This window comes from Hippopotamus amphibius, chromosome 12 (genome assembly GCF_030028045.1).
Source record: "Hippopotamus amphibius kiboko isolate mHipAmp2 chromosome 12, mHipAmp2.hap2, whole genome shotgun sequence".
NCBI lineage: Eukaryota > Metazoa > Chordata > Mammalia > Artiodactyla > Hippopotamidae > Hippopotamus > Hippopotamus amphibius.
In genome coordinates, this window is record NC_080197.1 from 16,291,633 (window position 1) to 16,305,740 (window position 14,108).

At 37.2% G+C, this 14,108-nt stretch overlaps 1 protein-coding gene across 5 annotated transcripts in view; it reads right to left on the minus strand.

The window, feature by feature from the left end:
* The window catches only part of STK4 (serine/threonine kinase 4), a 96,260-nt gene that overhangs the window by 73,623 nt on the left and 8,529 nt on the right, over positions 1-14,108 (minus strand). For 2 of the 5 annotated variants that reach the window (XM_057701627.1, XM_057701631.1), the window contains exons 3-5: positions 11,106-11,234; positions 8,595-8,709; positions 2,936-3,100 (exon numbers count right to left, since the gene is read on the minus strand). In XM_057701627.1, the coding sequence (XP_057557610.1) occupies positions 2,936-3,100; positions 8,595-8,709; positions 11,106-11,234 (409 nt within the window). Of the gene's footprint in view, positions 1-2,935; positions 3,101-8,594; positions 8,710-11,105; positions 11,235-12,094; positions 12,261-14,108 lie in introns of all 5 variants that reach the window. The other 3 variants (XM_057701628.1, XM_057701629.1, XM_057701630.1) reach the window with 3 other exon arrangements.

A 14,108-nucleotide genomic window follows, 5' to 3' on the forward strand; every position in this document is an offset into this window, starting at 1 on the left:
ATATACTACACATGGGAAAATAACTACTTGCATACTTCCCCAGAATGGCATGGCCCTAATGAGAGAGAACTTTTCTAGAATTCCTGTGCTTTAGGAAGAGAAAGATTTTAAACAGAACTAAATATACAACAGGACTTCCCATCAGCATCACCCATGTTCCTTCTAAAATGTCTATGGCTTAAGTTAGGTTATGCCAGCCAGGAGCAAATGACAGGTAATATTTTTAAATTTTAAATTGTCAGTCCTATGTAAGAAATTAACATAGGAACTAACTTACTGCTTAAGTCACTTCCTTTGCTCTGAAACTTCAAATCTGCACCAGTCAAGTGGTGATAGTCGAAGCTGTTTTCAAGGATTATTTCTAATTCGAAATGGATATTTGGATAACTAAACAATTTTTGAACATTGACAGTAACGAGTAGATACTAACCTAACTAGATCTGTATTACAAAGTTACATTGGTACAGTAGCATAGCAACAGAAAAGATTAAGTCCAGAAACAGATTATGACACCCACACACACACACACACCCTTATATGTATGTATACGTATAATTTAAAGATATGATTAAAATGTCATTTTTTTTTTGCTATTGTTTTTTCTTCAGATCTGTATTGGAGTATAATTGCTTTACACTGTTGTGCCAGTTTCTGCTGTACAGCAAAGTGAATCAGATGTATTTATACATATATTCCCATATCTCCTCCCTCTTGAGCCTCCCTCCTACCTTCCCTACCTCACCCCTCTAGGTCATCACCAATCATCGAGTTGATCTCCCTGTATTATGCACCAGCTTCCCACTAGCTATCTGTTTTACATTTGGTAGTGTATATATGTCAATGCTACTCTCTTACTTTGTCCCAGCTTCCCCTTCTCCCCCACCCCCCATGTTCTCAAGTCCGTTCTCTCCATCTGCATCTTAATTCTTGCCCTGCCACTGGGTTCATCAGTACCATTTTTTTAAGATTCCATACATATGCGTTAGTACACAGTATTTGTTTTTCTCTTTCTGGCTTACTTCACTTTGTATGACAGACTCTAGGTCCATCCACCTCACTACAAATAACTCAATTTCACTCCTTTTTATGGCTGAGTAATATTCCATGGTACATTAAAATGTCATTTTTAATCAGCAAGCAAAGGATAGACTATGGGGAGGGGAGGCACTAGGCATCTGTCTATTCATTTGTAAAACTCTATACTTAAATTCCTACCTTATGCTTTCACTAAAATAAGTTCAAATTGGTTGAAAATTTAAATACAAAGAACAAAATCCAAAAAGTACTAAAGGAAAGCATAGATGAATAGCTATATAATGTTGGAGCAGAAAAGGACTTTTAAAGCATGACATCACAAAGATGGCAATATTTTCCAAATTGATTTATGATTCAACACCACCTCAACACAATTCAATTCAGTCCCAACCAAAATCTCAATGACATCTCACTGTTTATTTTTGTTTTTGTTGCTTATGCTTTTAGTATCATGTCCAAAAAACCACTGCCAAGACCAATGTCAAGGAGCTTTCTCCCTATGTTTTTATCTAGGAGTTTTTGGGTTTCAAGCCTTGTATTTACGTTTTCAATCCATTTTGAGTTAATTTTTGTGAGTGGTATAAGAAAGGGGTCCAGTTTAATTCTTTTGCGTATAAATATCTAGTTTTCACAAGATCGTTTATTGGAGAGATCATCTTTTCCCCACTGAGTATACTTGGTTCCCCTGTCAAATATGAGCTGACCATATAAGCATGAGTTTATTTCTGGGCTCTTGATTCTGTTCCATTGGTCTATGTATCTATTTTTATGCCAATATCATACTGTTTTGATTACTTTAGCTTTGTAATATAGTTTAAAATCAAGAAGTGTGAAACCTCCAGCTTTGTGCCTGTTTCTCAGAACTGCTTTGGCTATTTGGGGCCTTTTGTGGTTCCACATGAATTTTAAGATTGCTATTTTCTATTTCTGTGAGAAAATGTCAATTACTAAATGCAATTGATATTTTAAATTATAGTATCTTTTATATAGCACCAGGAGATTTTTTTTCAATTTGGTTTCCTTATTAAGATTGTGATTTAGATAATATTGTTTAGTACTGTTTACTTATGTGTTAACAAGAAAATCTTTGGAAGAAAGAGCCCACACATCACAGTATGGAATAAGTTCTTGAGGTTTTTTTTTTAACATCAAAGCAATTGTTTGTGCTGTTGCAATACCTATGAAACTCCCTAACATGTTCCAGGCACATTTAAATTTTTTTTTAAATAAAACCTGTACATAATACCAGCTCTAAACAAACAAACAAACACACTACATATGTATATATTTTTCTACTACCCAAGAAAACTGATACATGAAACTGTTGCAAATTTTAGTATATATTTGTCTAGAATTCTTTCTATTTTTCTACACACATTTCACACATACTTATGTATCTTACAAAATCAGATAATTTTAGACTTCCTGTTTTGAAAACATGTTTTTTTTTCATTGCTATGCACTACTGAGGTAGGAGGAAAATCAAGAGAGTGTATTTTGGAGCCAAATGAGGAAAATGTTTTCACTAAAGCAACTGCCAACTGCTACCTGGAGGTTGAATGAGATGATGTCTTATTCAAGGAAAGCCATTTAGATTTCATTTTTATTCCTTTTATAAATATGATGATGTAGCCAAACAGAATTTAAACTTCTACTCTATCATTTCTTGTTCTAGTTTTTATTTTTATCAAAGCCAAACATTTAAACTATGGGACCTGAACTCCAGGAAAGAATCTAAATTAACCTACCAGCTCTTTTGTTAACCTATTGGTACATTTTGTTTAACTTTTTTTACTAATACAATTAAATCAAACATTACATTTTTTTAATAAATAAATAAAAGGAATTCCTTCTCAAGACAGAGATGACAGTTACCAATACAAGTAACATTTTTACTTACTGTAAGTTGACCTGCTACCCCAAAATCTGCAAGTTTTGCATGTCCTTCTGTATTTAGCAAAATATTTCCTGCCTTGATATCTCGGTGTATTTTTCTCATAAAATGAAGGTATTCCAGTCCCTTAAGTGTTGACTGTAATATTGTAGCTATTTCATCTTCTGTTAACTGAAAAAAGAATGAGAAGTTAAAATTCTATTCATTTACATCAGCACATTTGAAAAAGGAAAAAATAAACTGGATCCAAACCCTTTTCCTAGAATATATATATAATATCTCATTCAATGTGTGAACAGCATTTGACAGCTTACAATACCATCGCTATGCTGATCACTCCCAAAGTTATATTTCCAGCCCAGATCGCTCCCCAAAGATCAGATTCATGTATTTGCCCACACAACACCTCCAACTGAATGCCTAACCAGCATCATAAGCATAACATGTCAAAATCAAATTCTTTATTTTTACCACCACCCTGTCTCTTTACCACCCACCCACCGACTCTACTCTTTCCACAGTCTTCTCTCTCTCAGTAAAAGGCAATTTCATTCTTCCAGTTGCTCTGGTCAAAAACCTTGAGGTCATCCTTGGCTCTTCCCTGTCTTCAAAATACATGCAACTACATCCTCTGTGATCACCCAGATCCAAGCCACCACCATGCCCTGCCTGAACTATTCTAATAATCTCCTAACTGGTCTCGTTGCTTCTCCCCTTGACCTTCTACAATGTATTTTCCACACAGAAGACATAACGAACCTTTTCAAATGTAAGCTGTATCTGCTCAAAATCGTCCAAGGGCTAGCCCTCACCAAAGTCTCACCTTATCTGGCTCCCAGCTACCTGCATCTTCTACCACTGTCTATCTGCTCATCCTGTTTCAACCACATAGGCTTCCCTGGTATTCCTCAAACACTCTGAACACACTCCCACTTCTGGGCTTTTTTATTTGTTCTTCTCTCTGCCTGCAGTGCCCTTCAACCAGATTTCTGGAAGAGTTGGTCCCTTCACTGTCTCTGCAGAAGCGTCTCATCAGAAAATTACAGAGGCTTTCGCTAGCTCCCTCCATTCCTAGATCATTCTCTATCCTCTTATCCTACTTATTGGTCAGTGCAGCATTATCACCATCTGACATACTGTACATTATCTGTATACCTATTTATGTGATGTCTTCCCTATTAGAAACATAAGCTCTGTTTTAAAATGTCTTTGATTTGCTTACTATTGAATCCCTAGCACCAAGAAAGCCGCCTGGCACACACTAGGACCTGAAAAAATATTTGGTAACTATGATGATGAATATGTAAGCAAGAATGGCAGGAGACTGACACAGAATATCTGACCGGTCCAAGGCTGACTTTGAGCTGATCCAACCCCAGTCCTAAACAAACTCAACCAACAGACTCTCAATCAGTCCCCCTTACGACAAACGACTCGTATTTGGAAGGGAATACGCTGTAGTGCAAAAAAGATGCAATTTGGGATTACAAAGACCTAGTTTTTACTCTTGGCTCTACTTTCTAGCTGTGTGACTTGAGCAAGTTACCTAATGTCTCTTACTCTCAGTTTCTCAATCTAAAATAGGCAAATCACCTTTCTTTAAGATCATCATGAAAATCAAATGATACTGTAAGGCATGTAAGAATTCATGTGGTTTAATAACTATTACATTATCAATCAATCAGCAAATATTTAATAAGCATCTATTATGAGCCAGACACTATGCTAGTAATACTTAAAATGACTAACAAATATTAAACATCTAATCTATGCTACACACTATTTTTACAGTCTCATTTAATCCTTATAAAAACCAAATAAGGTAGGTACTGCTGTTATCATCACCGTTTTATAGATAATGAAGCTGAAGCACAGACAAGCAATTTACGCCAAAGGTCACAGCGCTAATAAATGATACAGCTTTCACTAAAATTCAAGCAAACACTATTGGCACAGTGGCAAGTGAGAGTCTGAGGTAACTTCTGTGGCCAAAGAACAAAGTTCATGACTTACTGACTCCTTATTCTAACCAGCTGAGCTAATATTAAAGTAGCCCTGCTCAATATTAACATGAGCCACAAACATAACTTTTAATTTTCCAGTAGCCACATTTTAAAAAGAAAATGAAGCAAGCAAAAGTAATTTTGACTGTGTATTTTACTTAACCATATTAATCCAAAAATATTATCATTCCAATATACCAAAAAGTTAAAGACTGTCCACATTTAATAATTCTTCAAAATCAGGTATTTTATACTTCTAGCACATTCCAACGCAGACAAACCACATTTCAAGTCCTTCAATAACCAGAGGGGCTAGCTGACTATCAGGCTGGACAGTGCAGAGTTAAAGAAAATTCCCAAAATAATATGTAATAAAGATTAGAACTTAATAGTTAAAGATTACACAAATGTAATAAACTAATATTAAAACATCAAAAAACATCAAAAGCATCATCAAAATTAATTTTGGATTGTTTTAAAATACCTGAAGCAAGATAACACTGCATATAAGTAGCCCTGGAACCCAATTTTTATTCAATTAATTAATTATTGAAGCTTTGGGACTTCTTAAAATATATCTCATGTTAGGATATTATTCCTAGCTAAAGAACTTGTTATTTAATTAGACAAACATGCTAACTCTGAATAATGTAAACTGAGAAAAGGATATAGTAGCATGGATAATCCAAGTTATGGCTGAGGTTTTTTTAAAAATATTTATTTATTTATTTATTTATTTGGCCGCACTTGATCTTTAGTTGCAGCATGTGGGATCTTTATTTGCGGCATGTGGGATCTAGTACCCTGACCAAGGATCAAACCTGGGCCCCCTGCACGGGGAGCTCAGATTCTTAGCCACAGACCACCAGGGAAGTCCCTGTTTTTTAAACTGAATTTTGAAATACTCCCACATTATAATTTACATAGCACCTCACAATTTACAAAGTATTTTCACAAAATTAATTTTCAAAATTCTGCATATACCTAATTAGGTACTATTATTCCCATTTTTCTTATTAAAACAAAACAAAAAACTAAAGGCTAAGGTATCTCCTGTTGCTACTCTTATCCATTCACAGTCCACATAGAAGCTACCTTTTTTTAATCTATATTTTTATTTTATTTTAAAATTTATTTTATTGAAGCATAGTTGATTTACTGTGTTGTGTTAGTTCCTGCACTTTGTTATATAGCAAAATGATTCAGTTATACATATGTATACATTCTTCATATTGTTTTCCATTATGGTTTATCACGGCATATTGAATATAATTCCCTGTGCTATACAGTAGGACCTGCTGTTTACAGAAGTTATCTTTTTAAAACATTTATCGGATGGCTCACTCACTTGCTGAGAACCCAGCAATGGTTTCCTATTGTACTTGTAATAAAATTCAAACTCAGGACTTTCCCTGGTGGTGCAACTGTTAAGAATCCGCCTGCCATTGCCTATGAAACAACGGACAAAGGATTAACCTCCAAAATATACAAGCAGCTCATGAAGCTTAATACCAAAAAAGCAAATAACCCAATCCACAAATGGGCAGAAGACCTAAATAGACATTTCTCCAAAGAAGACATACAGATGGCCAACAAACACATGAAAAGATGCTCAACATCACTAATCATCAGAGAAATGCAAGTCAAAGCCACAATGAGGTATCACCTCACACCAATCAGAATGGCCATCATCACAAAGTCTGGAAACCACAAATGTTGGAGAGGGTGTGGAGAAAAGGGAACTCTCCTGCACTGTTGGTGGGACTGTAAGTTGGTACAGCCACTATGGAAAACAATTTGGAGGTTCCTTAAAAAACTACAAATAGAACTACCATATGATCCAGTCATCCCACTCCTGGGCATATACCCAAAGAAAACCATAATCCCAAAAGAAACTTGTACCATCATGTTTATTGCAGCACTATTTACAATAGCCAGGACATGGAAGCAACCGAAATGCCCATCAACAAATGAATGGATACAGAAGATGTGGCATATATATACAATGGAATATTACTCAGCTATAAAAAGGGATGAGATGGAGCTATATGTAATGAGGTGGATAGAACTACAATCTGTCATACATAGTGAAGTAAGTCAGAAAGAGAAAGACAAATATTGTATGCTAACTCACATATACGGAATCTAAAAATGGTACTGATGAACTCAGTGACAAGAACAAGGATGCAGATACAGAGAATGGACTGGAGAACTCGAGGTATGGGAGGGGGCGGGGAGTGAAGGGGAAACTGAGACGAAGGGAGAGAGTAGCACAGACATATATATACTACCAGCTGTAAAATAGTCAGTGGGAAGTTGTTGTATAACAAAGGGAGTCCAACTCGAGAATGGAAGATGCCTTAGAGGACTGGGGCGGGGAGGGTGGGGGGGACTCTAGGAGGGGGCAGTCAAGGAAGGGAGGGAATACGGGGATATGTGTAAAAATAAAAATAAAAAAATTATTAGAAAATGGAAAAAAAAAAAAAAAAAAGAATCCGCCTGCCAACACAGGGTTCAATTCTCAGTCTGGGAAGATTCTACTTGCTGCAGAGCAACTAAGCCTGTGTGCCACAACTACTGAGCCCCAGTGCTACAACTACTGAAGCCCCTGCGCCTAGAGCCCATGCTCTGGAATAAAGAGTAGCCCCCACTCTCAGCAACTAGAGAAAGCCTGCATGTAGGAACAAAGACTCAACGCAGCCAAAAAATAATAAAGTTCTCTAAAAAAATTTAAAAAATAAAAAATAAAAATTCAAACATTATCACAGCTGACAATATCCAACATAACCTAGCCCTGCCCACCTGCCTCACCTCATTTCCTACAGCTTCCCCCTTACCTGCTCCCCTCTAGTCAGAGTGGCCTTCTCTCCAGCACTCAGACATGCCAAATTCATTCTACCTAGAATGTTCTTTTAGAACTCATGGCTCCTTCTCGTCATTACATTTTACATTAAACGTCACCTCCCTGAGTGACCTTTCTCGACCATTTCCTCACAAGTAGCCCACCAAGCACTACTCGCTATCACTTCTCCTCAATCCTTGTCTTCACGGCAGTTATCTCTGCCTGGTATTTATGTTCTGGTTACCATTAATTTGCTTTTTGTTGCCCCACTAGAAAATGCACTACCATGAGAGCAGGGTGGCTGTCTTATTTACTGCTGGATCCTGAAGGCCTAGACCAGTGTTCTAGAAATACTTACTGAACGAATAAACAAAGAGTTTAAGCAACTGAACCCAAACTAGAACCCATGACTCCTAGCTTTTCTCCCAGCAATCACAGTCACAGCAAATCATCTTTGACAGAGAATATTCTCTGATTAGGAGGACTTAGGACTTAGGAAGTTAATCTATGAACACGCCAGGTAGAAGGAGAAAACCAAACCAAATTTAAACACTCAGAACTCATTGCTTAACCGAAATTTGATAGTCATTTTTTTTCTCCAGTAAGAAATAAGCAAAGCACTTCACTGGATTGGGTTGGTTGGTATCAAAACTGCCACATTTAGGAGTCATCAAAGAACAGAGGGGGAAAGGACCAGGGAAAGGGGGAAGTGTGACAGTCATCTCTCTAGATACAATAGTAGGAGAGTGACTATACAGCAGAGAAAAAGAAGATGTGTAAGAGACCAGCTCAGCTGCACTATTCCAGAAGGTAAACTTACCGTTTTATTTCTCAATCGAATGATATCAGACACAGAACCAGCCCCACAGTACTCCATCACGATCCACAAGTCTGTGTTCTTAAAATAGCTGCCATAATATTTGACTACGTGAGGGCTAGAGAGAGAGAGGCAATACAAATTAATGGAACAGCCTTCAAACATCCCAATTAATTCATGCTGTTAAATACATGAAAATTAATTTCTCAGCTCAAAAGATCAGTTATTCATATTTAAGGTTAAAATGGGAACCCTCTTGATGAGATTGTAAAATAGTACTGACTTCTGAAGGGCAACAAATAACAATAGTGCAAAAATTGTGTGGGTCCCTTAACCCAGCAAATAACAATAGTGCAAAAATTGTGTGGGTCCCTTAACCCAGCATTTCTGTCTGCATTTCATCCTAAGAAAAGAATTACAGATATTCAAAAAGAAACGGTTAACATCACAGCACTGTTTATAAAAGTGAGAATTTAGATACCATCTAAATGTCCGACATTAGGGAGTTTATTTAAGAAATAGTGATATAGCCATATAATGGAATAGCCATAAGTCCATGGAAAATGTTATAGAAGAGTACTTGATAATACGAGAAGATACTCCATTTACCAAAAAACAAACAAAAAATGCAGGGTACGTAATAGCAAGCATAGTGAAACTCCAAAAAGTGATATGGAAGGCCATGTATACCAAGTAGTATTTAATAATGATTATCTCTCTGAAGGGAAAAGGGATTTTCCTTTCTTTTTTCATTTATAATTTTCCAAGAAGTCACAGATACTTTGTAAAAAGGAAAAAAATAAAATCACACTACAATCTATTGTAAAGGAAAAATATTCACGATCAGACCTGAAATTCTGAATCTTGAAGACAGATTTCAGAAAAAAAAAGTCAAAATCCCTTTAAAATGAAATAATTTGTCCTCTGAAGCTACCAGCCTTAACTAGCTAGATTGTTATCAGGGCTAAATAATACTGCATAATACAGTAATAGAAGATGCTAAAACCAACTCAGCTGCATTAACTCTCAAAACTTCAAATGCTCCTTCGTCCTTGGGAAACATGTCAGTGACAATGAAGGACAGCAGGAAAACACACACACACACAAAATGATTATTAATGAAGGAATGGAGGAATAAATATCTTAAGATACAGATCGCCACATCTGCTCTCCCTTCCCTGAATTTCTATAGTATTTAATGCCTCAACAAGGCAATTACTGTCAGGTACTTACTTCTGGAATATATTCTATAGAATCTTGTATTGTCAACTAGATTTTCCTGTACATATATAAGCCTGGCCTGTCCAATTAAGGTCTATAAGCAATAAGAGGACCAGCACTCTGCCCTGTATTTCTTTGTATTCCTTACAGTGCTTAGCAAAGAGTAGGCTCTTCAAAACCTCTTGTCTTTAATTAGATACATTTGCACACCCTGTTTGGAACAGCTCTTGCCCAGCCTATCAAAAGTGGCAAAGTTCCAATTTGCCCACTGGAAAGAGCTTCCATAATGTATCTTATGCAGGAGGCAAAGAAAAACGGCTATCTCGCTCTGGTCCCACCAATCAAGAAATAGGAGGCTTTTATCCAGTAGAGAGTAACCACAAAAGTATAAAGAAAAAAAGAAAGGGAGGGACGGAGAAGAGAAGTGATTGCATTCACAAGTCTACAAGACTTAAGGGCTCCTGGGCAAAATGCCTAGCAGGTAGCCCCACCTGCCTTAAGGTAGAAGCTTTACAAATAGGAGGTACTCAGTTGATCTGCTGACCAGAAGAGCTTCAGAAGGATGAAGGCAGCCTCAAGCTGCAAGACTTTCTCATTTTCCTTTCACCTCCCTAGAGCTGCCGCTGCCCCTCAGGGTGTGTTTCTCGCCAATCTAAACTGAGGAAGCCTGCTCCATCGCAGTGACCCCGCGTGTTGTCACGGAACTTCAGGGCAAACCACGTGCTTTTCTGCGGTTGCCTGCTGGCCCGACTTCCTGCTTGCAGCATTTGACAAATCTTAGTTCCTCAAAAAATAAATACTTAACTACTCTCAGCTGGGATAATTTCTTAAAATCGTGAAGGAAGGAACAGAACAGTAATACATAAATACATATTCTCTTTTTATAGGTCCATTTGCTATTCTAAGGTTTCTGGAGCAAAAAAACATTTGAATTATCTCTTCTTAGCTGTCTCTGTAGAGGTGTTTTCTCAATAGGAAGTAAGAGAGATCATTATCAAAAAAAAAAAAAAAAGGCTAGCCAGCACCACCTTCTGCCTCTTTGCCTCTTCTTCCTAGTTTTGAAAAGGGCTGAACTGAAACAAAACAAAACAACGCAAAAATAGAAACTCTGAAAGTTTAGCTGCTGAAACACACAAATTTTTTCATCACTTTTTTTTCTGAAAAGAACATGTGTAGTGATTCCACTAAACTCTTCCTTTTTGCAAAATATCTAAGTAAATGTAATCCTAGGCATCAAACTCTAATCATAGCAAATTCAAACTTTATCTCCAAAGTAACACCAGATGCCTTTACCTGTCACATTGCTGCATTATAGAGATTTCTTTGATTATCTCCTGCAGGTCTGACTCCACGGGAACTTGCTTAATAGCAACAATCTGACCGGTCTCTTTATGAATAGCTTTGTACACACTGCCATAGGACCTATAATTGGGGGAAGGAGAACATTTACAAAGTCAAAGCAACCCAAGAGATAAAAAGTGGTGAAACACAAGCAACTCACCATTCTAATTTATATCCTTAGGTGCCCAAGACATATATACTTAGCTACACCTGCAAAATTGACATAGCTAAAGTACTTCTGGGAAAAACTGTCCTTAAGAGAAATGCCACAAAATGGCATCTTAAAAACTTCACATTTAAATTTTACTGAATGTTATCGGTATAAAATAACAGTAACAATTGTAGTAGCTACCATGTCAGATGCCTGCTGGAAATCACATCATCTGAGGTTCATCCTTACAAAAAAGGCAATGAAGGGGTCACTAACCCTAGTTTTCAGGCAAATGTGAAAAGGCTCAGAGAGGTTACATGACTTGCCCCAGGTCACATAAGTGATAAATAAGTGGTCAGTCCAGGATATGCATCCAGGTGTGGTCAGAATAAAAAGCCTGTATTCTCTCCACATCCGTATTGGGGCATAAAAATGGGGGTGCACTCACTCTAGTACCACGAGGTCTTTTAGTTCTTCCTCCTCTTACCTGCAATAACACTTAAAACATTAAGGAAACTAACTAAAAATGTAAGTCTCTAATGCTAGTATCAGGTGAATAGAGCACATACAAATTCTTTTTGCCTTCTGCTCCATCTTCCCTTATGAGTTTATTATCAGGATAAATAAAAGACTACGTTGCCATTCAATTTGGGGGCTAAAAGAGCAGTACATTTAGAATCTAAAGACCCAGGACTGGAGTCCTACCACCACTACATATTAGCTCTCACTTAGAGACATATTAACATATGTGCCTCGTATATCATTATTCACCGTGCCTCAATTTTCTCACCTGTAAAATGACAATACTACTTTATAAGACAATTGTGACGGCTGAATGAGATATCATCATCATCTTGCATAGACTGTATTTTTCCTGAAATCCTGGATGGCTATCAGCGAAATAATGAGTAAATTGTCGTTCATATTTCCCAAACACACCTGTTTCTTCATACTGTCTTCGGGAAAAAAAATGCTCAAAATAACAGTGCCACCTAATACATCAAAGTAGCTGAGTGCTCTAGCTAACAAAATGATGCTCAAGGATTGTTTCAATGTGAAAGTCACAGAAAACTTTTTTTAAAAGTCTATGCAGAGCACACACACACACACAAAATTCCATCTCATCAGAATCCCTTATATTGGCAAAACTAGTATGCTTAAATGTTGCCTAAAACTTTTTCTCTTTGCTAGAGAAAGGCAACTGGAGACCATGTGTAGAAGATCCAATCACTGACCCTTCTTCCTTAATATGATAACCCCCTGATTTGTGAGGGTGGTAAATGCTTGGTCCCAGGGGATAAAGCACAGAGGTCCAAGCCAGTCGCAGGATTCCTATCCCCTTCTGCCAGTGACTGAACTAGTAGTAAGCATGTGACATAGTTCTGGCCAATGAAATTTGAGTTGAATTCTTCTGAAGGGTCTCCGGGAAAGACTTTCTTCCCTGATAAGAGAGAAGCAAACAAGGTGGCCCATTTTCACCTGCCACTTCCTTTCCTGCTTTGGTTACTGTCACGTGAGGCATGATGCTTGAAAGTAATATGGCCATCTTGAGACCATGAGAATTACACACATGCTAAACCATTATCAAGCCAGTTAGCCATTCTGGAATCTTTCACCCCCAGATTTCTTGTTACTTAGTTATTAAATGGCCTTATTGGTTAGCCACTGTTAGTCAGGTATTCTGTAACTTTCATCCAAAGTCATTCCTGATACTCTAGCGCCCATATGTGTGAAAAGGTCTTTATTTCATCTCCACTCTGGAATGAGTTTTGCTGGATATAGGATTCTTGACAATAGCTTTCCCTCAGCACTTTTACTGTAGTTTTTCAGCTTCTATTGTTGTAGAGAAGTCAGTTGTCATCAGGTTATCATTTTTCATGGGTAATTGTTTCTGTAACTTTAAAGATTTCCTCTTTGTCCTTAATATTCTGTAATTTTACTATAATAAAACTAGAAGTCGATTTATTAGGCACATCACAAGCTTCTTCAATCCGAAGGTACATGTCTTTATTCAAGTCTGGAAAATTCTTAGTATTATCTCTTTATTGTCTATCACTTCTAATCTCCTTCTAGAGTTCCTATTAGACCTATATTGGACCTCCTCAATCCATGTTATCTTCCTAGTTTCCAACTCTATATTTTTGTCCTGCATTTTGTGATCAGTCGCACTTCAGAGAATTCACAAATTCTCTCTTCACCTTGTCTAGCTGACTGTTTATCCAATTTATTGGGCTTTAGAACTTCAGTTATTGTAGTTTTCATTGACAAGATTCCCGACTTTTTCTTTTTCATGGGGCTAACTGTTCATGTTAATAATCTTGTGTTCTTCTTTTAAAGATGTTATTCCCTTCTTTTATTTTTTTTGAAAATCATAAACAAATGTTAAATCCTGTTTCAGATTGCGCCATTATTTCTCTTTCCTCGGGTGGTAATTCTCCCACTTATTAGATATGTTGATTAATCTCGCAGCACTGGATTTTACTGTGAATGACTCTCCTCTACACAGTGCTCACTTCATGAGCATTTCATGATGTCAGGATGGTTTCATGGTTCCCTTAGCTCAGTCATCTAGGCTGTACAATTTAAACCAGGTCTTGCACTAGGATTTAGGGTTTTCACCCCTCAAGACACCATACCTGAATACAGTCCAGGCCCAGTTCCTATAGTCAGACCATTCCCTCTGCTTTTTCCCCAGGCCACAGGCAAATGATACCACAGCTTCATGTAGGAAGCCCATCTACAATCTCCCAACAAGGACAAAGCATGCTTTACCCTCCTCTTACTATGACAGCTATCTTTTCTAT